This window comes from Mustela nivalis (assembly GCF_964662115.1).
Source record: "Mustela nivalis genome assembly, chromosome: 11".
In the NCBI taxonomy this organism is placed as follows: domain Eukaryota; kingdom Metazoa; phylum Chordata; class Mammalia; order Carnivora; family Mustelidae; genus Mustela; species Mustela nivalis.
Genome location: NC_139030.1, coordinates 95,180,669 through 95,206,561, shown reverse-complemented (window position 1 = coordinate 95,206,561; position 25,893 = coordinate 95,180,669). Strand labels below are relative to the sequence as shown.

Below are 25,893 nucleotides of genomic sequence, written 5' to 3'. Positions count from 1 at the left end.
GCGGTCATAACCAAGCCCATGCGGAAAAGGCGTCCTCGGTCTCCCCAACCACAATGCCACATCAGGGTGCACCACCATTTCCAGCGAAAGCCAACAAACCAAACCCTTGATTTTGCACGTGTTGAAGACAAAACTGTTCTGCAGACAGGTGGCCCAGTGAAACCTTAAGAGAAGGTGTCATCTGTACTCACATTCATTTGGTCGAGTTGTTGCTGTGTGTATTAACAAGCCAAACCACCTGCCTCATCAGCGTTTTGGAAAGTGCTGAAAGACTAGCACATTTTCATTTTCCTAAGAGTCCTTCTATTTATTCAAAGAAAGCCTGTGCTCATGTTTCCTTTAATGCTTTATTGAAACGATTTTAAATGTTTCCATGAGAGAACATAGGAAGGGTAATGAATGACAGATTCATTTTATTTCAGATAGAAACTTCTGGAAACTACCTCCAAGTCCTCCACTCCGCAGTATTCAGTGCTAAACATTTGTGAAATGTGCTGCAGAGCCGGTCTGCTCTGACACAGAAATAACTACATAGTCTCAAAATTCTCCAACCAGCAGTCTTCCAGTTACAATGAAGCAGCATAGGATATACACTTAACAACAACAACAACAACACAATAGAGCCACACAATTGGATTCTAAGAGAAGAAAGCCCAACATCCAAAATAACACTTCAATAAGTTTTGTACCACAAGCTGACTATAAAGAAAAATGTGCTGGCTAGAGTTGCAGTGTTAGGATGTTTCTTTTCCTCTCCCAGAGGCTTTATTATGAACTTCCATGGTGCAGTTCCAAGTTTCTAAGTGACCTGCAGGACAAAAAACCAAAAACCAAAAAACAAAACATTTTGGTATCAAGCCCGTCAATTTAACATGCACACAGACATGAACTTTCACTCTATAGAGACTTAAGGTCAAATATTCAATACTAAATTACTGGCAAAGGTGGATTAAAATACATGTCGGTACAAAAGAACTTCCATGGAATTGTTCTGAGAGGTTTGGAAATTGAGTTGTATTGCTCAACTACATACAGTATACGATCTCACACTGCATCCTATACAGAAACTAAAAAATGTTTAACAAAGGACATTATTGGGTCAATTGGAAAAATTGGGACATATATGGTAGTTCAAATAAAAGTATCAATGTTCGATTTTCTGAAGTTGATCATTATATTAAGGTTATTTAAGGAATGACTTTGTTCTCCGGAAATACACACTGAAGTATAGAGGGGTATAGTGATAGGGAGGATGTAATTTGGATGGCTCTGAAAAAAAAAATTGTGTCTATAAACAGAAAGACAGAAAAAGGGACAGAGGCAGAAAAAAATGGTGATGCTAATGGAGCAAAACGCTAACAATTGGTGATTCTGAGTAAAAGGTGTCCTAGGGCTCTTTGCTATTCTTGCAACTTTCCTCCAAACTCAAAATTATTTCCAAATAGAAAAGCAAATAATAAAAGTTCTACTTCTTTTGACTAACCATATCCACAGCTAATCATTTCTTTTTGCCCTTGAGCAGTTGTGTATTGCGCTTATGCCATATTAGTTTGAAGTGTTGTATATTGCTTTGAATTTAAACTTGCATCGCCCTCCTTCCATTTCTGATAGAGGGGTGCTGAACTCTCCAGCTGTGATAGTGGAACCAGTCTTTTGCAGTCCTACCATTTTAACCTCATGTAATTTGATGCTCTGTTTCCCAGGACACACATGTTAAAGTTTGTATGTCTTCTTGGAGAATTGACCCCTTTATTAATTGTCTTTCTTTATCCCTGATCATTTTCCTTGCTTTGAAGTCAGCTCTGTCAGAAATTAGTAAACCCTTTTTCTTTCTTTTGATTTGGGCTGGTGTGAATCAAAATTTGTCTATCCATTTACCTTTAATCCATATGTGTCTTTATATTTGAAGGAGGTGTCTTATAGACGACATATAATCAGGTCTTGTGTTTTGATGCACTCTGAGAATTCCTTTTTTCTTTTCTTCTTCATAATTTTATTATGAAAATTTTCATATAGAAATGTTGAAATATTCGTACAGTGAAGGTACATGTGCCCACCACCTGGATTCTTTAGTTAACAGTTTGGATTTCTTTCTCTCTGCTTACATTGTCCATCTAGTCTTGCATGCTACTTTATCCATTAGCACTCTTAACACTCTTAGTGTAATAAATCAGATTTATTTCAAATTCCTGGTCTGATAGTGCTTACATCCCTGTCCTGTCTGTTTGCAATGCTTGATCTTCTCTTTAAATGTCACATTTGACGCATTTTAGTATGCCTTGTAATTCTTTCTTGATAGCTAGACATAATGTCCTGGGTAAAGTGAACTCTCTAAATAGGTCTTTAGTGATGTGATGGGGGGGCTGGTGAGGGAGGAGGGGAAGGGTTCTGTAGTCCTATGATTAGATCTCAGGCTTTGGTGAGCCTGCGCCTCTGGACTTGGAAATTCGCAAGTGTTTCTCAATTTTTCTTCTTCTCCAGCTGGGACCAGATTACTAGATCTGACTGGAATGGTTATTTCCCTTCTTCTAGGTCGGTTGGGTTCCAATAAAATGTCAACAGGCTAGGCTATAGTTAACTAGTTGTCACTAAGGGCAGGCCTTTTAAGAACAGAATTCTCTGTTGTATTTAAAAATGATTCCTCCCCCACCTTCCACCTCCACCCCTACCCTCACTGCTGGAAAAGTGAAAGGAATTTTCTCCAATACTTACTGTGAGGACCTGGCAGAGCTCCTGCAGGTAAATCTCACAAAATTGTGGGTATCCAGCTAGGACTGGGTCCCCCTGGAGTATGGAGTATTTAACCCTCTGAGATGTCTGCACTGAGGTTCCTGTGATTTGCCAATTGCTGTTAAGGGTTTCCTACTCCAGTACTGTACTCGTGGCAGCTTCTGCTTGTGAGCCTTTGCTCTGGAAAACCCTAACTCCCGATATCTGCCTGTCTCTCCAACCTTGGGGGACAGAGGTTTGCCCTTTGACCCCTGTCTTACAGTTCCAAGAGGAGTTGTTTTCTCACCCTGTTCAGCTTTTTACTTGTTAGGATGAGTGGCAGTTTCTAAATTCTTTGCCCATGGAACTGGAAACCAGAATCTCCCAAATTACTCTCTCTCTCTGGGTCTTGTTCCATTCCATGATACTGTGACTTTGTCAGGAGGGTAGTCAAGGGAGCACTTGTATTATTTTTAGCCATGGCTCTAGTTCTTTTCTAAGCTGTTCCATATAGGTTAGCTCATTTGGTCCTTGTAACAACCTTATGAGATAGGTACTGTTAGAATCCTTTCTTTATAGATGAGAAATGGAAGCAGAGAGATTCCCTTAACAATTCATGACAGTTATTAAATGGGAGAACCAAGAGTTAACTCTGGGCTGTGTGACTCCCAAGTCTACATTCTTTTTACCAGGGTATCTGTTTTCTAGCTCTTTGGTATGGCCCTGTCCATTTGGAGTCCATTTCCTGGTAATGTGCTCAGTATCAGCACTTTCTTAGGATATGGTGTTGCTCGTATTCATTTTGACTAATAAATGGATTACTAGTATCAATACAGTACAAAAGAAATCCTGAAAATGATTTCACCAAATGCCTGGATTATTAAAAAAAAAAATTCTCCCTTTCCTTTCCTTAATGAAGTATTTCTGTGGCTGGAAATAAATAAAAAATTCTGAATGAGGCATTGTTTTATCTTGAGGTTGAAAAAAGTTGTTTACAAGCTAAAGGACATGATACAATATCCATAAAACATATGGGTAAGGAAAAGACTCAGAAGTTGAAATACATAAAATGAAAAACTTTTTCAAGTGATAAACTGTGAAAGTGTATTTTCCATACTTTTTTTTGTTTGTTTTTGTTTTTTTTTTAATTTTTAATTTTTTATAAACATATAATATGTTTTTATCCCCAGGGGTACAGGTCTGTGAATCACCAGGTTTACACACTTCACAGCACTCACCACAGCTCATACCCTCCCCAATGTCCATAACCCCACCCCCCTTTCCCAACCCCCCTCCCCCAGCAGCCCTCTTATTTAGGTGCACCTGGGTGGTTCAGTTGGGTAAGCATCTCCTTCAGTTCAGGTCAGGATCCCAGGGTCCTGCGGTGGAACCCGGTGTGGAGCTCCCTGCTCGGTGGGGAGTCTGCTTCTCCCTCTCCCTTTGTTCCTCTGCCTCTCTACCTGCTTGTGCTTGTTCTCTCTTTCTCTCTAATAAATAAATAAAATCTTTACAAAATAAAAATAAGATATAAGATTTATTTATTTTAGAGAAAGAGCAAGTGTGAGTGTGCAAGTGGGAGGAGGGGCAGAGGAAGAGAATCTTCAGGCAGGCTCCCCACTGAGCATGGAGCCCGATATGACGCTTGATCTCATGACCCATGAGATCACGACCTGAGCCTAAACCAAGAGTTGGATGCTTAACCAACTGAGCCACCCAAGCACCCCTTTTCCATCGATTAAAAAAATATATATATTTTTCATTACTTTATAACAAATCACTAGAACACATGCACATATATTTATATGTACATGTACAGCAAATATTTGAAGATCCCAAGAGATATTAACAGTGATACAGGGTTGTGGCGAAGGGGGAATTCTTTTGTTTTTCACTTTATATGTCCTGTATTGTTTGAAATTTTTACCATAAACATGTATTACTATCATAATGTTTTAAGCTAATTTAAAAAAAATACATGACTCAGAAGTTGGAAAAGATGCTAAAGCACACGAAAGATGAAGAATGAACAAAAATCATAGATGTGTTTTCTGCTGTTTGGTTTTCAAGAAGAGGATTTTATGGGAAGGGTTCATCTCAAGGCCTGTCCTTATTGCAAAATGGACATTTATTCTTTGGACAGCCTAGGCTTACAGGCATTGATTAGGCTATAGAAATGGCTGGTCCTTAGAAATGAATTTCTCAATCAGTTTAGACAGAGCCCAGTGCGTTGAGAGCCCTAAGGACCATGTAGTTACTGCCAATTCACTTATCTACCATAATAACTGAACAGCCACTGCTTGCAAAGCACTTTATATACATGTGGGAAATAATAAAGAAATAAAAGACCCACTTCCATCAAGAAGCCAACAATCTTCAATGGTTATGGAAGAAAATATACAGCAAATGGAATTATATTTTCAAAATAAACACACCAATGAGTCATCTTGAGAGCTGGATTTTCAGTATGTAGGATGCACAGATGGGTCTCCCCACCATTTTTAAAAAAGATTTTGTATATTTATTTGACAGAGAAAGACAGAGACTACCAGTAGGCAGAGAGGCAGGCAGAGAGAGGGGGAAGCAGGCTCCCTGCTGAGCAGAGAGCCCCATGCGGGACTCGATCCCAGGACCCTGAGATCATGACCTAAGCTGGAGGCTGAGGCTTAATCCACTGAGCCACTCAGGGGCCCTGAGAATATAGTAAAGATTTTTTGATAGTGGTGCTGTTATGTTACTAGAATAACACTTATTAAAACCCAAATGTGAAAAAAAGAATTCAGGTTGTTCCTAAAGCATTTGCTATGATAAGGTTACATTTCTCACCAGTTGACTGTTTGCCTCTAAAACCTGAATGAATCCTGGGCTTTACATGGTCCAGGCTATTCAGAGATTCACATTAAAAAAATGCACAGTACAGCAACCAGACTAGATAGTAACAAATTTTGATTTTTCACTTGCGTTTAACTTTCACTTGTGTTTCTTAAAGCCAGAGCAATCCATAACCCAGTGTAGCGAGTTTCAAAATTCCCTTTTCCCGTTTCTACCTTACAACCCTGCAGCTGGCCCACAGCCTCTGATTCAACAAAGTCCTAAAATACCCCAGCCGGCCAGCTGTACCACCAATCTGATTCTCCCTTCTCTCAGCTTGTATTGTGTTCATTAACTTGGTCTCCTGATGTCTCTTTAAATTTCCTTTCCACTTTGCACATTAAAGTAGAGAGTCCAGGGCTGGAAGGGCCAAGAACTCTCCTGCCTTTCTCCTTTGTCTCCAGCCTTGGGCATCCCTAGCCATTCTCTGAATTCTGCAGCACAAATGTGCCAGGAATCAGGTAGCCAGGGCGGCAGCAGCAGAGACTCAAGCAGGCAAGAATAAAGTTTCATTAGTGAGAAAGGGACTGCGAAGAGAAACCTTTAGGACACAGACATTCGTGTAAACCTCCTTGACACATTTACTTAAATCAAAGAATAACACCTGATTGATGCATAGAACATCTCAGAGGCTAAAAGATAATCATGGTTCGCATTTATTTAGAGTTTACTCTGCACCGAGCCCTCACCTAATCTCTTAAAAAGCATAATCCTTGGTATTTATCCTGACAACCTGGAGAGGAGGTACCTTTATGTTTCCCACTTTGTAGAGGAGGAAACTAAGGCACAGAGAAGTGACACAGTCTGCCTGAAGTCACACAGCTGGGACGCAGTGGCTTTATTTGGATTCAGACCCACAGCGTCGAACTCCAAATGCTAGACTTTTTTTTGTTTTTTAAGATTTTTATTTGTTTATTTGACAGACAGAGATCACAAGTAGACAGAGAGGCAGGCAGAGAGAGAGAGAGAGATAAGCAGGCTCCCTGCTGAGCAGAGAGCCGGATGCGGGACTCGATCCCAGGACCCTGGGAATGACCTGAGCCGAAGGCAGCGGCTTAACCCACTGAGCCACCCAGGCACCCCAAAGGCTAGACTTTTAACCACAATATCAGTATTCTCCAAACACTTGGTATCAGTTTGGTCCAATTTACATATTTAGACCTACTTTGTTCCTTGGCTGGGCGTCCAACGGTACATTTTTTGATGATTTCCACACTGTGGCATTTGATTCCCTTGCAGAGCGGCTGGTGGCATTTTTATTTGTCGTTCCCCTTCTTAATTTGACACCTGGAGACACATGTGGTAACCATGAGCATATAAAAAAACTTTTTAAAAATGAGCCCTCCCACAGTTTTCGATCCTTCCCTTCTAGAATGCCTTGCTCCCATCCCTAAGGGTCTGAGCAGTAAGACGTCTCTGGTCTCTGTATGGAAGGGAAATAAAGTCATGAAGCCTTCTGGTTTGCTTTTCCTTTATTCAGCTGGCCAGAGAAATATTACTGCCGTAACAACTTTGACCTTACTTTCTGAGTTTAATTCTTAGTTAAATTTCCCCAAGCAGGTGGAAGTAAAGAGGCTCACTCTGCTTGCGGGCGTATTCTGCGGCGTGGGGCGCTGTTAACATGGCAAAGGGATGCAGGGAGAGGCGGAGAGGTGGAGCTCGGGGAACCTGGAAGGAAAACAGTCCTATTTGTAACAGCTGCGCGGGCTCTGTGCTGTAACCTCCTGCTACTTACAGCACTGGGTCGGTTGAACCAACCCATGGTCCTTAACCGGAAAGACACACGTTTCACATGGCAGGCACGTTCCTATTCCGTCTTTTGCTCCCACTCTTGGTCCCCTTTGTCCAAAATGCCCTTTCACTCACGGTTGCTCTTCATAGGGTTGTCTTATACCTGGGATAACCATTTGCTCCTTTTCTGCCTAGAGGCTCCCAGTTTCCTTTGAGATGTAGCTCAAATACCACCTTTTTCTGAAAAACCTGCCCTGTGTCTCCCCATGCCTCCCCCCTGCTCTCCTCTGCTGGTACCCCACACCCCCACCTTACCTCAAGGCAGAATTACAGATTCACTCATCTGGGGACTCAAAGCATGCGCTCACAGAGAGCAACTCCAGTGTGCTGTGGTTAGTTATAACCCACTGGCTGCCGCACTGGAAATTTCTTCAAGATTAGGATTGTCTCTTCATTCATGCCTTCCTTCGACAAGTTCTCAGTGAGCACCTTCTATGGGCACCCCTGTGTCAGGAGCTGCGGTCACTCAGACAGACAAGGCTCCTGCCCTTCTGGAGCAGAGTGAGGAAACGCAAATGATAAATCCTGCATTGTGGTCAGTTTAATAAACAAAAGAAGATGGTGTGCTCGCACGTGCCTGGATAGCCTCCACTGCACACAGCCAGAGAAAGCCTCTAGAAAGAAGCAGTGCATCCGCTGAGGTTTCCAGAATGAGCAGCCGCCGGTTAGGGGAAGAGCTGGGGAGAACTGTTCTAGGCAGAGGGAACGAGAAGGTGTTTTTGGAATAACCTGTGTTTCCAGACACAGAAAGGAAGCCAGGGTGACTAGAGCAGAGCAAGAAAGGTGAAATTATAGATGGGCTGAGAGGGAGGCAGGGGCCGGATCATTTGGGCACTTGTTGGCCACGGCACGGAGCTCCACGTTATTCCAGGACTCAGTGGAGGCCATTGCAATATTTTTAAGCTGTAGTGTGACAAGGTCTGATTTAGGTTCTTAAAAAGATTGCTCTGGATGCTCTGTAGAGAATGGGTTGGAGTGTGGAAGTAAGGAGCTCGTTAGCAAATTGAACCTTCTCTCTCCAGTGCATCAGAGAGTGCCTAGTACATAGGAGGGCCTCAGGTGTGATTGACTCATTTAATGACTACCATCCTAGTCAAGCAATAGTGGTTAACAGCATAGACTTTAGTGTCAAACAGGCTGTATGTGAGCACAGGCTGCACCATCTATCTATAAGATGTGTGACCTTGGGCATGTCACCTAACTCCTCTCTGCCTGTTTCTTCATGTGATAACAATAATACTGGTAATGACCTTATAGGGTTGTGGTAGGAATTAAAGTTAGCATATGTAAAGTACTTAGAATAGTGGTTGGCACATAGTACAGTATATTGCCTTTGAAATTAATGATAATAATTATTATTTTTTGATAATAATAATTATTGATATTTGTCATCATCATCACCATCATCGTCATCTTCATCCCTGCCTCACCTCTCTCTCTGTGTAGAGTGACCCGTGGAACAACTTGGGCACCATTTCCTTTACAGGATCCTGCTTGGAAATAACTAATCAGATAACCAATAACAAATGACTAATCAGAGCCAGGAGGCCTGAAGTAATTAGCATCCCTCTTCAAGATCAATCGTTTTCTGCTTTCTCACTGAGAGAGATTCAAGCTTTATATTTACAGATGCTCTGGTTCCTTATCCCCTGGGAAGATAGAACCCGATGATTTCAAAGGTCACATCCAGCTCAAAAATTCTGTGAGTCCTAATAATCTGATGGCTCATGCAAGAAGTTCCTGTAGCTTTCTGTGTGGTATATATGAGATACTATTCTCAAAGTAGGATGAAAATAAAATCCTAAACCTAGAGTTGATCATACATTCTTTTTTTTTTTTTTTACTTTAAAGCTACTTACTAATACTATCTTTGTGTCAATAGAGATTATTACAATAGTTATTTCTTGATTCATATTCACATTAAGTGCCAGATTATGTCCAAAGCAACTCAACAAAAATTTCTTCAAACTGGAGGTGGGAAGAGAGAAGAAGATGGGGATGTGTCATATAGGAACTTGCACAAGAAATGACCTGGGTACATCATTGAGGGATGAGGTATAGATTTCTTTTTCTATTTGAGAGAGCATGAGTGGGGAGAGGGACAGAAGGAGAGGAAGACGCAGACTCCTTGCTGAGCAAGGAGCCCGATTCAGGCGGGGCTCGATCCCAGGACCCCAGGATCATGAGCTGAAAAGCAGAAAGCAGATGCTTAAACCAGTGGAGCCCCCCAGGCACCCCAAGGCATGAAGAGCATAGCCAGTAATTTTTATCTGCCTTTCAGCCTGAGCAGTAACTTACTAAAATGTCATTTGGTATCACTGAGACAGAAGGTGGAGAATTTGAAATTCTCCACCAATGTCAAAGCAACTGAACATATGCCTATGACAACCCTATTTTCCAAAGCAAAAGCAGGGCACGTGGTCTGGAAAGACATTTTGTACTGTCCAAGAAGCTTTTCAGATGTGGTTGGGATGGTGCCACATCATATTTTATAAACATGTTAATGTTTGTGAAGAGAGAGGACACATTTCAAATAGGAAAAGAACTGGCAAATCTAGGAATTGATTATATCCTGTAACAGCTTTTTAAAAAATTGAGGTTCTGTGGAAATTAAGGAACGAAGAAGGAAAAGGAGAAGAAGAAGAAAACGAGAAGAAAGAAAGACTCAACAACAATGACAAAAGTGAACGGAAGACTTTAGCAGGCACTTCGCAGAAGAAAAAACAGAGAAATAGTTTTTCATTGGTAATCAGAGGAATGTGATTAAGACTGTGGCCACCTAACAGACTGACAAACTTAAGAAGCCTGAAAATAGCAGGTGTTGGTAGCGGGCAGATAATCTCATGGCAAGCGGCAGTGTACATTGGTACGACCATTTTGGAAAACGATTTGGCTTTATGTAGAATTGGAGATGATGCACATGTGTCTGAAGGCACGGGTGTGGCATCTCTGATGTAATGATGGCACAGTTTCATACCTTGGCCACACAGAAACTCTTCCACTAGACATGAAGAGACATACAACTGAAATCATCCAGATGTCGAAAACGGAAGAATATATAAAGACACTGTGGTGTATTCTTACAGCGGAATGCTACCTAGAGTGAAAATAAACTATATTGACCACAAGGATGAATTTGTACAATGTAGTGTTGAATGACAAAAGAAAGCCATGGAGTAAAACGTTTGCTTCATATATAAAGATTGCTCTTTGTATTACTTGTCTCAAGTTCAAAGAACATGCAAAACTGAACAGTATGTTGGCGAGACATGCGTATGTGGTAAAGCTAGAAAAAAAGTCAAGGAAATGATAAACCCGTGACTGTGGATAGTATAAATGTGAGGCAGCAGGGAGGGGAGAGGTTGGAGCGGAGGCCCGGAGAGGTCCCAAGCTGTTGATACTGTTCTATTTCATCCCTTTGGTGGATTTGTTGTTTGCTTGGCTTTGTACTTTAAACATACATTGTAAGTATTCGTTGGGACAGAATGGATTTTGAAAGCATGGTTTCCATCTCCCATCATGAAGATCTGCCAATACTGAACTTTTGTTTCAACCTAATGGGTCCCTTTCCTTATCTTGAAAATGCTTTTTCATTTCTCTACCCTTCAGATTCAGTCAGCCTCCTCCAAGAAGAGAAGACACTCGGCAGCTTATTGTAGTAAGTGCCTGGAGACCAGGGCTGTAGAGGGTATGTGTGGGGGGAAGATGGGCCTCTTTCAGGGAGACCCGGCTGCTGTCCGTGGACTCCTGTTGATGGGAGACGGGCATGGGGGTGGGTTTGGAAATAATACCACTGATGTTGAAGGCTCCCTGCCCTAGGCCAGCACCAGGCACCTGACACGTGTGGTCTCACTGAATGATCAGAAGGACCTAGGCCAGTTTGCTAAGTGTGATCATGCGTATTTACACATAGGGAAATTGGGAACCAGACAAGTTAAATAAGTTATCCAAGGCCACACAGCTAGCAAGTGGAGGGGCTGGGACCGGACATTAATCTGTCTGCCTCTGAAGAGCCTGCCTTGGAGTTGGGATGGAGTTAAATGATGGCCAGTCGGACTTTGGGGTGTGGCTGCAGCAGGAGAGAAGGAGTAGATGTTCTGATGGTCTCCAGCCACTTCTCCTTTGTCTATCTCCTCTCTCGGTGACACTAACTTTTCCTCTCTCTGCTTCCCTTTCCATTTTTCCTCTTTGACAAATGCAACTGAAGAATATTTTTATTGCTTTCTTGCTGTGTTGAGGGCAGATTTATGCTCTTTTTCTTCAGCTATTTTATATTTATTTGAAGCGAATTGTAAACACCATATTTTGTGTGAGACCCTTGGTTGATTTTTTTTTTTTTTTCTTTCCCCTATAGGTCCAGGGTCCTGAGCAGAAAAACGGCTCATCAAATAATAGCTCCCTATCAGGAGTAGAACCTTTGGATAATAGAATTAGTAAGCAACACTGGGCTCATGATGCCTTTCTGTCACCAGGTGGCAGCAAATACTCCCGTTGAAAGCCATCAAACCTAAGCACAACCCGGATTATATCGCGTAGCCAATTCTAGCGGCCAGAACTTCTCCATAATCTAATTAGTATTCTACAGGGCTTTAAGCTGTTGCTTAGGAGACATTTTCTCCAAAGGAATCAAAGTTCATTCAGATATATGCAGCAATTAGAGAAGAATCTTTGTCAATAACATCTTTTGAATAACCTCATCTTCTGGTTAAAACAGTTTTTTTGAAATTATCTTGAACTTTGAAAGACTGTTTTAAAATAGCTCTTACAATTTAGTCTTTGAAAGGCTAAATTTCCATTGAGAGGTTCTACAAATTTCTTGTCTAAATGTGGAGGAAGTCCCTGAACTGAGCAGATGCTTTGCCTCAATAGAAAGGCCTGGGCTGGCATTCTTGAAGATTCGTGACGTCCACACGGGTAGATGATGCTTAGGCTCTTGCATTTGTAGCTCAAATGGTATCATACCCTTTGTGACAATTCGGTGTCTAAAGGCAGAGCTTATATTATGTTGGTGATATATAAGGACACTTGATGAGCAATTTAATTATTTAAGGCAGTGGTTCTCAACCAGCTGTGATTTTGTTTCTTAAGGGACATTTGGCAAAGATGAGAGACATTTTTGGTTGTCGCACTGCGGGGGAAGCTATTGGCATCTAAAGGGCAGAGGCCAGTGATGTTGCTAAACATCCCACAAAGCCCAGGACAGCCCCTGGCTCAACCCCCACAAACAACCAAAGAATTATCTGGACTGAAATGCTGAAAAAAAACTTGATTTATGGGAATAGAGAGGAAATCAGATATTCAAATCTCAAGTACCAGAACTTTAACTATAGTTACTGTTTTGATGTTAATATGTGCCAACCGTGAAGCGCTATCCTGGTACTAATTCACCTCATTTCCCACAACAATCCCATTTTCTGGTCCCTGTTTTTATGATAAAATTAAGGGTGGGGGAATTTAGAAGACTTGCTCAGGATTCCCCTGCTCAGAGTTGGTTCAAAGCCAGGCAGCCCCCCTTCAGAAACCTCATGTTGAACCCTTACCCCGTGCTGCCTTCCAGATACAAACCAGTAAATGAGCTGATGGCCATGTCGTATAACAATGTGCAAACGCAGATATTTGAAGGAAAGCTCCCTCCACGACCATATTATCTACTTCCCTTTGGAGCTGGTCATCATGTAGTCCGTGTGCACATCTGGGCTTTTTGGTTTTGGTCACTGATGTGAGAATAGAGACTGTGCATAGCCAAACAGGGAATGTGCTGAATAAAGTCTCTTTACTGGATAAGTGAAAGACTGATGGATGGATAGAAACTGGCCAGCCCACCTCTAAACAGCATGGCTTCCTCTAATGGCCCTTTAAAATGATCTTGGCTGCTTGGTTACATGGCCTGAGCTACGTGGACACCCATGTTTGCAAACCTTCTTGATTGAGACTTCTTGATTCAAGACTTGAAGTGTTCATAGGGCCACCCCCCCCCCACACACACACACACTGCCCAGCCACAAGGATGTGATTTTCCATATTTGCCCTTTGACCAGGTAAGTTCAGGCCAACCAATCAGTGCCAGATGCCTGCCCTAGTCATTCCCAGGCACCAGAAGATGTGGAAAAACACAATGGCTGAACCAGAGGGGTTAGGCTGAAATATTTGTGTGTATATGTTGCGGGGGAGGCTTGTGGGAAGGTGGAAAGAGGGCAGTCTGGAAAGGAGAAAGCTGCAGAAAAAACCAGCAGGAATGAAGCATTATGGTTTGCTTGCTATCTAAGGAACTAAAAGATCTGGGCTTTCTTTAAAAGCCAAGGACAGCTTGGTATCTGAGAAGCGCTGGGCCTGGTGGCTTATATCTCAACTAAGGCAGAATGTCAGCTCCAGCATAAGATAGAAGACCCACTAGAAAAGTTATCTCGTCTGACTTGCTCACCATGATATCCCCTGCACCTATAACTGTATTGAATGCATGAATAAGGCTGAAACTAGGGTGATCTGAGGAAAGGTGCTGATGTCCTCACTGTTTAAGGGACCTTGAGTCTCAGGAAGAGAGCCAGCTTGCATACGGATTAAGGTGATGAGACAGTTGGATTCAAAGTTTCAACACTTCTTGTAAATGCTGGACTCTTAGCCTTGACCTGGTGACCTCTTGATTTTTATATGACCCCGCTGGTCACTATATGGTCTATGGGTAAAAGAACAAGGAGGGCAGACATTTCTGTGGTCATAGTCCTGCCCCTGCTCTGGCCTTCCTGCCAAGTTGTGGTAGGACATCAAAAGTGACCGTGTGAGCAGAAGGCTGGGTGTGAGGGTGTGGATTCTCTCTTTCCTCCCTGCACACCACTCCTGCTCTACCCTGCTTTCCTCTTCCCTTTTCTAGAGGTACCTAAAGGTAAACTGATTGGAAGTTCACCTCTAAATACCAGCCTGTATTTAATGTTTACCTAATATGCGTATGTTCATAAATAGCAAAACTGAGCTGGCTGTAAAGATCATTCAGAATACTAAATAAAAAAAATTTTTTTAGATCAGTATATGGAAAGTCAAAGAGGGAAAAGGACTAGGGCTCGGTGGAACTCATGTCATTGGACTTCTGATAGTTGCTGCTTCTACTGCTGTGATTTAAGGGACTGTCACGGGAAGGAGAAGGGTGGCAGCAGCGAGCTATAGAATTTGTCACAAGATTGACCCTTGCAGGTCTTGTCCTAGTGCGAAATGTTCTAGTACATCATGCAAGAGGAGCGCTTGGACTTGCCAAACCTACATTACAAAATGTGTAAGTGAGAAATTCTGTTCCCCAGAAGCAGAGGCAGATTCTAGACTCTAAGCCTGGTGCCCTATTTACTGTCTCTACTCAGCCTTATGCAAAATATGGTTGTTACTCCTACCACTGCCCTCACGTAGGGAAATCCTTTTACAAAGATTTGTTATTCGAGTGAGATAGGGATACATCTGGTTTTGCATATTTTGATTAAAAAACTGTTGTTTCATGCAGTTGAAAAGGTTAAAAATACATTATAAATTTATAAAATACATTTTCTCTAAAAATTCCTTTTATTGATAGTCTTGAATCACCCCTACCTTTGTAGCCCTAGAATTGGTAGAAGAATCAGCTCCATACATTTTAAAGACTTCCTCAATTGGGATACTGTTCTGTTAAAACAAACAAACATACAAATAAAAGAAACAATAGCACCAACAAATGCATTATCATATCATTTTTTTTTTACATTACAAAACAAAGTAATTATACCTCTGGTATGTCTAGTATCATGCCTGGATAGCATGGACATTAATAAATAAATTCTGAACAAATGTATAAGTCAGAGTCTCTAGTATCTAATTATGTATGTCTTTCATTCTGGTTTTTTTTTTTTTTGCCTTTTATTTTATTTTTATTTTTAAAGGTTTTATTTATTTATTTGACAGACAGAGACACAGCGAGAGAGGGAACGCAGCAGAGGGAGTTGGAGAGGGCGAGGGAGAGGCAGGCTTAGCAGAGAGCCAGATGTCGAGTTTGATCCCAGGACCCTGCGATCATGAGCCGAAGGCAAGCGCTTAACGACTGAGCCACCCAGGCACCCGTTTTTTGCCTTTTAAGTAAATGTTTTCACAATACCATATAGAAGTCAAAGACTTTTTATTATATCTTAAAAACTGAAACATTTAATATTAGTAAATCCTAAGCATTTTAAAAGATCAGTTGAAAAATAAAATAAATATGCATTAATATAAAAATGCACATAATAAATATAAAATCTCCATATATTCAAATAGTGTTCTTTTCCTTACCATTAGGATTCCAGCATAAGATGATAAAATCATTGCTTCTCTTTCTTTCCGGTTTGGATATATAGGTCTGTCATGAAATGGCATTTTCCTAAGGGGGAATATCAATAGATAACAGTAGAAGGTTTACTTTTGTTCTTTTTGACACCTGGTAAGCTTATGACAATAATAATAATAATCCATCATTAATATCCAATGGGCCATGTGTTATGCACTTGTTTACAAACCTGAGGTGTTTAGTCTGACATTGGTAAAGTACATACTTTGAATTCTGAATCTTCCAACAATGGGGATGACTTTGCCTTCCTCTATCCTTCTTTTCACAGCTCTGGAACATTGACCACTATGGTGGACAGTCATGGTTCTGCAAACTTGTATCCTCCTCCCCTTCTTGTGGTAGAGCTCTCCCTTCCTGCTGGGGGGAACTGCTTTACCCACTGTAAGCTTATCTGCTCCTAAGGGAAGCCAAGAACACCCCTAGATTCCAAGGGTAGAAAACACAGAGTAGACTAAGTTAGTCAGAGTACTCTATTCCCCCCACCCTCCACCTCTGGACAAGTTAGGGGCCCAGGCACAATGAAGACACAATTCTACGATTTTTTTTTTTTTCTTAATCTATTCTCCTTTGGACTCAGTATTGTGATAAAATGGGTTAAAATCAAGAATAATGTCCATCATTGTGTGGATCAGTTGGTTAAGCATCTGACTGCTGATTTCAGCTCAGGTCAGGATCTCAGGGTCCTGAGATAGAGTCCTGAGACTGAGCCTTGCATCAGGCTCTGTGCTGAGTGTGGAGTCTGCTTGGGATTCTCTCTCTCTCTCTCTCTCCCCTTTTGCCCTTCTTACCACACTCATGCATGCTCTCTCTCTCAAAAAAAAAAAAAAAAAAAAATCCACACAGAGTAAATAGTCCAGAAGTAAATCCTGATGACATGATTTGAGTTTTGAATCAAGCCATGCCTAACATAGACCTACCCCTGGACTTTTCAAATAAAGTTAATAAATCCCTACTCCCCTCCCATTTGGGGGTGTGTTTAAGTCTGTTCAAGCTGGGTTTTCTGCTTATTACAACTAAACCTTAATTGATACAGCTATCCGGGACAGAGTATGTGTTCTAAGGAGATGGAACAGAAGAAGGAACTGGCCTCTGAGATGAAGCTATTAAATCCTGGCCTCATTAATTCCTTATTCTTACCAACTGAGTGAGTCTGCCCAGCAGATAATCCCGGAAAGGATTCGAACAGCTATAGGTCAAATAGCTCAGCTCAGGGATATTTCTATTTAAATGTTTAAGAAATTGTGTTTGATAGTTCTTTGAAAACGACTGCAGCCTTTGAACATTTAAAAAAATCATGGCACATGCACAATAAAGCACTAACATATTTAAGATACAACATTATGTGTGAGAAAGATCATTGGACAGAAACCAATCAGCAGAGACAAACTCTGTGAACAGGTCTATGTTGACAGCTGTGAGGTTTCTTCAGGTGCCTCGCTGGTGAGGGATACTCATCCTGCAGTGTTTCAAATCAGAGTGCCTCCGGTGGAAGATGCCAGACAGAAGCTTTCTCTATTGCTACTCATAGTCATACATTAAGAAAAAGAAGAAGAAAAAACCATTTCAACTCACACTTTTTCCCATTCGAGCCAAGTTAAGTCTTCTGAGTGATCCAGCCATTGCAAAGCGACATTGATGGCCAAATCATAGTGTGCCTGGAAGCAGGAAGCAGAGACAGAAGGGGAGGGGCTTAGACATTGGCCGAAGCACCCCCTGGACCCAATGACAATGGCATTGCTAAGCTTAGTCTACTCTTTTGTCATGTCCACTGTGTGAGGATCATCCACTATGTCCAGTAACCCAACCCTCAGACAGATTATTGAGAGATCTTAAGTCATTAAGTTTTCCTCTCACTAGGGCCATTTTTAAATTTTTGGTTCATGGTGACAGGAAAAGAAAGGATTGATTCTTGGAATGAAACTAGGAATGGGGCAGTATGTGGGTGGCTCAGTAGGTTAAGTGTCTGCCTTTGGGTCAGATCATGATCCCAGGGTCTTGGGATGGAGCCCCATGTCTTGCTCCCTGCTCAGTGGGGAGTCTACTTCTCCTTCTCACTTTGTCCCCTCCCCCCTTTCATTCTCTCTCTCTCTCTCTCAAATAAATAAAATCTTTAAAAAAAAAAAAGAAAACAAACCTAGGAGTCAGGGAATCTAGATTAAAATCTAGATATTGCCAACAACTCACAGTATAACTTTGGATAGGAAACTGATGTTCTCAGGGCCTCAGAAATGAAGGTGAGGGAAGAGGGCCACAGAGAATGATTTTCAATTCTGTGAGCAGAAAGTCAGGAATGTGCTTCCAGGAGCACAGGGGAGTCAGGGGGAGATTGGGAGGCTTTTGAGGGGAGCTCCTGTTGGAGCTGGGGCTTGGAGGACAGGACGAGGAGAATTTCTATAGATGGAGAAGGACGTCCTGGGTGGAGGGGCCAGCGTGAGTAAAGGACTGGAGGTAGACCCAAATGAGTGGCCTGCTGAGAGTCTTGTATACGGTAAAAGCTGAGGACCAATTCGAATGTTCATTCCTATCCTACTGACCATCTTTCTGGTAAGTTCTAAGCATATTTACCTTGTCCTTGTCAAAATCCTTTCTCTCCTCTCTATCCCCACCTCCAGAAAAGGGAAGGTTAGTTTTGTCTTGGAGGTTTTAGAAGGGTTCTAAGGTGCTAACATTTTCTGTATAATGTACAGCTGACCCTTGAACACCCAGGGGCTAGAAGCACCGACGCCTGCAACCTAAAATCCTTTTATAACTTTTGACTCTCCCAAAACTTAACTACTAACAGCCTGCTGTTCACTAGGAGCCTTACCCATAACATAAACTGTTGATTAATACATAATGTATATGTTTATATATATATATATATATATATATATATATATATATTGCATTCTGAAAATAAAGTAAGCTAGAGAAAAGAAACCATTATTAAAGAAATAATAAGAGAAAATACATTTATAGTACTGTACTGTATTTATAAAAAAAATTCCACATATAAGTGGACCATAACAGTCCAAATCCATGTTTTCAAGGGTCAACTGTACTTATTTCTTTCAATGACTAAACCAAACTAGAGTGTGAACAACAACAAAAAGAACTGTGGTCAGTGGTTGAAACCTAATCCAAAGGTTGGATCCTGGACCAGCAGCCTTGGCATCACCTGTTTGCTCATCACAAGTGCAAATTCCAGCCCCATCCCTACCTCCCAAATCAAATAAGACCTCATTAAAGCTTGAGAAGCACGTATTTAATTGATTTAGTTTCTCCATTTAACACGTGAAGGGAGAAGCACTTGAGAATCCCAAGGCTGAACTCCCAAGGCTGAGCTCCAGGGAGGTCAGACAGGGAGAGGGGGAGGGGCAGGGAGCGAACCCTCCTCCTTAGTGCAAGAGGAGTAAACAGGTAAGCATAAAAAAGCTGAGGGTTTCCTCATTTCTTTTGAATTAGATCTTTACATTTCTTCCTTAATGTCCGTGAAGTGAACTTCCATTATCTAACATAAATCTGAGTTTCAACGTGAATAATGATGAGGGATTTTAAGATAATTCAATTCTGTGGTTTTCTCCATGAATGCAAATGGTAAAAAAACAAACAAACAAACAAACAAACAAACAAAAAAACCAAAAGAAAACATTTATTATAGTAGAGAACTACAGAAGTCATTTTGTCAAAAAAAATTTAACATCATGTATCTAACATGTAACCTTGCACTCTAAGAGAGAAAGAGCAAATAGCAGAAGTCTCATGACTTTTATTTTCTCATTCCTTTTGCTTTCCGTGTAATGAGCTGCGAAGACTATGTGGAGGGCCCTAGGCTAAGAAGATGAGGAAGAGACCTTCTGGGAGGATCGAGATTAGCCTTGTTCATAATCTACATCAGATCCTTGGTCCGTCCCCTGAACACAAAGAACACGGATGTGACTTGCATGGGCATGCCTTTCTTTACCATATCATCTAGAAAGGTGAGTTGCCTTCTTCCTTTTGGGTCAAATTCATTTTCCCGAAGTCTGATGCCAATATAATCTCCCCTTAAAAGCAAGAGAGCAGCATTGAACCATTGGGAATGAGAGGGGACCTCCATTTGCAGAAGAGCCTTCTTCCCAGTCCCTCCCTCCTCCACCAAAATACAAAGTCACTGGTGGTTCTGGTAGCTCAACAGATACTCATTTTTATTTAAATAGCAATCCTGCAATGGTATAGGTTTAAAACATCTAACCATTATGAACTTCAATCATGTTTATCTAAAAATAAATACTCACGTGGTCAGTACAGAATTGATAGGAAAGCAGGGGGGGGGGCATGACACGTCCCACACTCAGAAAAGATTTTGCAAAAAAACAAAAGGATTGAGACCCACTGTTTAAAACAAAGATTCCTTTGCTGCCCATGTTAAACTCAGGCAGAATGACCAAAGTTGAAAAATTCCAGCTATATGATGTTCTGTACGGATGTATTCTCTTACCCTAAGGCCTGCCCACCCCCTGTTAGAATGCAAATACCCTGAGGAGGAGTTATGCATAAAAACATACCAGGAAGTCCACTTTAGTGTGTCCTGTGCAATCCTTTCCTAGCGGCCCTGGCAGGAGAATAGACAGGGGGCTACCCCAGGGGGAAGTCAGGAAAAGGAAGAGGGATCCGATGAAGAAAAAGGATTCTGGGTCCCCAGGGTCCATCTGTACAGATCAACCCTTGGACAAAAGGCTGGTTCTGTTTTCAAGGTCTTTACCATGCACTTTGGGCAAGCCATTGCCAGGGTGGAGGGTCTGGGGGATGGGGGAGTCAGTTTGTATCTATTTCCCAAAAGCTCTTCTGAGTCATTAAACTAAAATCAATAAAAATTCTCAGGTTTTGCTTTCTAATCCCAAGATACTCTATTTAAAGTAGCTTAAATGTATTCTTTGGATATAAAATAATTCCAATTCTATGTGGAGTAACTGACATTTTCTGATAACATTTTTTAAAACTATTATATCAGCCTCCAAACACATACATGTAAATATGTGTAAAGTCACACATGTTTTATTCCAGCATTTCTTAAGGACTTAGCAAAAAATAATTATCATAGTAGGCAGAGAAAATATATTTGATGGGAACTGTGAGAAGGTTTTTGATAAAAAGGACATTATTGTTGTGCCTGTAATGTATAAGAAATAGTCTTTCCCCTGCTTTTTTATGTGCTCTGTGATTTTCACCAACCTCTTAAAAAAGTACCAAGTCACAGAAAAGCTACCACAAGGGCACCTGGGTGGCTCAGTGGGTTAAGGCCTCTGCCTTCAGCTCAGGTCATGATCTCAGGGTCCTGGGATCGAGCCCCGCATCGGGCTCTCTGCTCAGCGGGGAGCCTGCTTCCTCCTCTCTCCCTGCCTGTCTCTCTGCCTACTTGTAATCTCTGTCTATTAAATAAATAAATAAAATCTTTAAAAAAAAGAAAGAAAGAAAACTACCACAGGAGAAAAAATTTTTTTCCAGGGGAAAACTTGACATATCTTTTGTTTTTTATTTTTTTATTTTCTTAAAATTTCAGATGTCAAGAAAAAGGAGACGAATTATTTAGTCAGTAAGACTGACAATAATAGAGGCAGAGGCTGCAGTTGAAATGCTGGGCCCCTGGGTACCGTCTGCAGAAATCTCTGCTGTATCTTTTTACCAGCAGGGCCCTTTTAAAGGCATATCCTGACCGGTACAGGCAGCCGGCTGGGCTAGGGACTCAGCTGTTCGGCTCTAGAATGGGGATGCCTCCGAAATGCATGATCCTGGCAGAAACATCCTCCCAAGACAGTCAGCATCCTCTTTGCTCCACATGTGAGGCCTCTCAGGCAGGAGGCAGAGGCTACATCCTCTGGCTTTCTCCTATAGCGCAGGAATAGATTCTTCCTCAGATTTTTACCCACCCCCATCTCTGGCCAATATCCAGACTATCGATGACCTGAAACCCAGCAAAGGCCAAGTGTAATAAACAAAAGTTTATTCTCAATCATACTTACAGGAGCTTTTTAATTTCCTTCTTTAGGAGCTTTCTCTCCATGATTAAAGTCTTGTCCAGCTGAGCAGGTATCTGTAGCTTACACTGCACCTGATATCCTTGGGGAAGACCCAGCCTCTCTGAGCCTATAAGCTACAGCAGCAAATCAGAGAGAATTTGAGTTAGGGATGCTATCACTCCAAATACCAGTCATGGAGTCCCAGGTTCTGGAAGGGATTTGGGAGTGTGCAGAGCTCAGACCTCTTATCTAGCAGGTGAGACCAGGTGAGAATTAAACCAGCTGGGGGAGGGGTGGGAAGGTAGTGCGCTGTACCTTGAGTTTGTCTGACACCCCTTATTCTTTCCAAGTTTCCCAACTTGCAATAAATTAGCAAGTCAAACAGTCATGGCTCATGTAAGCGAGACTATTAGGACAGAAGCATCCCAATATGCTGTGATCTGAGTATGTGAGTTCTGCGTGCATTCAACAGTGACTCCCAGTGAATCTACCTTGGCACAATGGCTCATAATGGAATTTTCTGTAGAACCCATGTACAACTTCCTGGGGCCAGAAGGTTCTGGAAAGAACATGTCACCATGGAAAATACAAAGCCATGTCTTCAATTCGTACCCCCACATTGAACCAGAAATTGGAATTTAGGTAATGGGGTCAAAAGGGGTTTGAAGTCACAAAAAGGAGTTTATGAAAAAAAAATCATCGCTTTTCAACAGGGTGCCCAGTAAGGGTATAAGTAGGTTATCAACTATGTCTGCAATGTTTTCTCCCTGAAACAAGAACAAAAGCAAATTGTAATGGTTGATTTTATATGTCAACTTGGCTAGGGCACTGTGCCCAAAGATTTGGTCAAAAATTATGCCGGGTGTTTCTGTGAAGGTGTTTTTTGGATGAGATTGACATTTAAATCGGTGAACTTTGAGTAGGGCATATCACCCCTTTTATGTGGGTGGGCTTCATCCAATTACTTGAGGGCTTGAATAGAAGAAAGATCGACTTTTCCCAAGCTGAGTCTCCAGCCTGCCAGCTTACCCCTTCCAATTTTTGGACAGGCCAAGGCACTGCAATCTTGCGAGCCAATTCCTTAAACGAAATCTCTTTCTGTGCATGTATACACATATATACATATATTTGCTGTTTCTCTGAAGAGCCCCAATACACAAATATAAAACAATTAAAATTTGTTGACTCTGGGAACATAAATCCACACATGTTCATTATATTACCTTCTGTACTTTTGAAATTGTGCATGTGTTCTTAAATCACTACTGTAAATATGGTTGGGATAAATAAAACTTCAGAAACTTTTGAAAAAAATTGCAGTCTATAAACATTAAGCTTTACATGATTCAACTCACCAACAAGAAGCAGAGAGAAAACAGGTGTCATTAATTTAAGTGAATTCTTCACCAGACTCATTTCCTTATTTTGGACCATTCATGCTGCTTCTACATCTGCTTCAGTCTTGGATGGGATGTGGAACAGATGAAGATGGGGGGTGCAAAGTAAGGGCATTCCATGGGAAATGCATGAACTACAAAGCCAGTAATATAGCTCTCTATGGGAGAGTCCATTGGGTGAAAGTACTACAAGCCACAGAGGGGACCTATAACCTCGAAGAAAAAGCACTGGACTGGGGAGGCCAGATGCTGAGATGTGGTGTTCACTCCACCACCAACTGACTGGTGTGGCTGTGGCCACGTCTCTTGGCTCTTCTACATCCCAGTTTTGGGTGTTTTCTGAAAAATGATGAGCGTGGCTCATGTCGTCAAGAACACCCTAGCACTTGAAACTTCCTAAAGGCTAGCACTGTGATTCTTCTACTTTACTAACTTAGAAAAGCATTTGTTGGTAGAACATTTGTCTTCTCTCAATTCCTTAATAAGGGGGTGGTTTGGCTCCCTTAACTTTGATGTCCTTATAAAAAGCAAAAAACTTAGCATACGCTTTAACCCATGCTTGCTCGTAATTCTGAGTCAAACCTTTGATTTTCAGACTTGCAAAGAATAAAATATGCGTCTCTTGGCTACCGTGACAGTTTCTTCTTAGACCACCCTCCCTGGCCACCATTCAATGTAGCGTAATATAACAAAGGTGGAAATCTTAAAAATATGATCATGTCCCACCCTCAGGAGGCCCAAAGACCCAGTAAGCCTATCCACCAGCTGAGTCACCTTGGATAAGCGAATTTGTCTCTCTGTGATTTTGTGTTTTCTCTTCTGTAAAACAGAAGTCATTGCATGATTGGAGAGGTCCCTTCTCACAGTAGAGTTCAGTGACCTACATGCACTGAGGAGCTCTGCCTGGTTGAAAGGGGGCCATTTGCACAGACGATTTAGTTTAAATGTGAATTCGGCCAGTCCCTCTTCTTTTCTGTCTCTAGAGCTTTAACAACAACAACAACAACAACAACAACAACAAAAAACAAAAAAACAAAACAAAACAAAAAACAAAAAACCAAGACTTCAGCTGGAAATACACACAAACGAGCTAATGGAAAGATGTCAGCTGTCTCAGGCATTAGCAGTTTCATAGAAACCAAGCCCCCAGAAGTCACAGCCTTGCTCTATAAGCACATCATGCCCTGAATATCTGCACACTCCATGCAGATCCCCTCTGTACCCCGACCTCTATGATACAGGACTCTCAGATGGTGTTCTATTAGGTGCCCAGCTCTTAACAAATTTCCCTTTCAGAATCTCTCACCAACCGGAGACCGATTCCGGAGCTTTTCTTCTCTCCCTGCTTCTGGAGGCGTGCTGGAGCACCTAACGTCATGGGCTTGGGCTGGTGCTTGCCAGACATCAGGAAAGCACAGGCTTTTTTTTTTTTTTTTTTTTTTTGGTTGCTAGGAAACAGTGACTGAATGAAAATAATTTGTTTTTACCCAGCCTGCTCTCCCCTGCCATCCTGCAGGGGAAAGAATGTCATATATTTAGGGCAGGATTGTGATACTGACCTGGAGGTCACGTATCTTTTTACCTGAGGAGGCTTTGGTTTCCCACCTAAATGATTAATCAGAAAGCTGAGAGGATGCAAGAAGTCCCCCTCCCCCAGGGTTTTTTTTTTTTTTAATAGCACTTGGAGTCAACTGACTGAGCAGGGATTGCTGGGGAAGCCAGGGTACCTGTGGCTCCTTGCACACTTAGGATGCCCAGAAGCTCTCTGATGAGTCTACCTGCTGACACGGAGCATGCGCGCCCTGAAGAACCACTCCTTTGGTGCACAGCATCACCATTTCCCCCCTGCTAAGTGGTCTCCCTGCTCACACACTTGCCTCCTCATCCTAAATCTTTCTCCCCTGCTTAAATCTTACTCCTGGTTTCCCACTGCTCTTCGAAGACAGAAACTCACCGTGACCTGTCCGCGCGTGAACTCCACGGCCCGGACAGAGCCGAGTTTATTCCTGCTCATGGATGTCTGGGCCCCCGCATCACTTCCACTCCTTTCCCCTGACCAAGGCTTTTGGTCTCTCAGGTGTTCCAGGGGTGACAGTAAAAACTCCAGATTTGGATTTTTATAGACTAGTTGTTCCCTCCTCATTGAAATGATATTATCTCCAGGTGTTTCCAGGTTTTGCGAGACTAAAGTTTATACCATTTGAATTTTATGCAAAAAAATGCAGGATTGTGAATACAGAACTGAGTGTTTTTTAGAACCATCAATCACAAAGAGCTGGCAAATGCCACACATTAAAAACACAGGGGAAAAAAATCACGGTATTATCTTTATTATTGACTGAAATAGCCTAAAATTCTTTTTCTTACATACTTTTTGATGACTTCTTAATATGACCAAGATTTTTTAATATTATTTTCTATTGAGAGATTAGAAAGATAATTCAGTCTTTCCTCAAGTGTGGTTCTTTATAATTATTTTAAAATGTGAATAAAATGTTAAAATAAATGGAAGTTGTTTTTTAGGCTAGTGGCTCCCTATTAGTGATGCTGGCTCTCTGATGTTTGCCACAATTTCCTGGGCCCTGGAGATGCTCCTTGCCCAAGGGACAACCCTGGAGAACTTTAGCCTTGACCTTCCCAGGCCTGTTCACCCCTGCCTCCCTTCCTCATCTCCCTCCCACCCCAGCTGAAGCTGCTGCAGCTGGTCTGACTCGGACAAGACTATTAACTCCAGTGCTCTCCTCCCCAGCTTCAGTCCTTGGAGACCCAGGGAGAGTCAGGTGCTCAATGGACCAGCAGGGGCTGCTGGTTGCCA

General features: G+C 41.8%; 1 protein-coding gene across 7 annotated transcripts; it reads right to left on the bottom strand.

Annotated features, from left to right (window-relative positions):
* Window positions 1-567: 567 nt before the first annotated feature.
* Window positions 568-24,696, bottom strand: LOC309843949 (uncharacterized protein C2orf80). 7 transcript variants are annotated; one of them, XM_082689999.1, is made up of 9 exons: window positions 24,385-24,696; window positions 21,685-21,815; window positions 19,647-19,728; window positions 17,276-17,358; window positions 15,649-15,736; window positions 14,938-15,009; window positions 7,158-7,245; window positions 6,743-6,864; window positions 568-808 (listed from the first exon to the last, which is right to left on the bottom strand). In XM_082689999.1, exons 1-9 carry the CDS (start codon window positions 24,481-24,483, stop codon window positions 800-802), a joined length of 774 nt encoding a protein of 257 aa, XP_082546125.1. In that variant the 5' UTR covers window positions 24,484-24,696; the 3' UTR covers window positions 568-799. The 7 variants fall into 7 exon arrangements, with proteins under 7 accessions (XP_082546125.1, XP_082546129.1, XP_082546126.1 ...); XM_082690003.1 differs by having other exon boundaries at window positions 21,685-21,808; XM_082690000.1 differs by having other exon boundaries at window positions 24,389-24,696.
* Window positions 24,697-25,893: the final 1,197 nt, after the last annotated feature.

Bases quoted from the DNA above. Each gene is read 5' to 3' on its own strand.
- LOC309843949 (XM_082689999.1), bottom strand. From the start codon at position 24,483: ATGTCTGGCAAGCACCAGCCCAAGCCCATGACGTTAGGTGCTCCAGCA. The intron at 21,816-24,384 runs GTGAGAGATTCT...TTGCTGCTGTAG, and splicing joins CCGGAATCGGTCTCCGGTTG to CTTATAGGCTCAGAGAGGCT. The intron at 6,865-7,157 runs GTGAGCCTCTTT...ATGTGTCTCCAG, and splicing joins AGAATACGCCCGCAAGCAGA to GTGTCAAATTAAGAAGGGGA.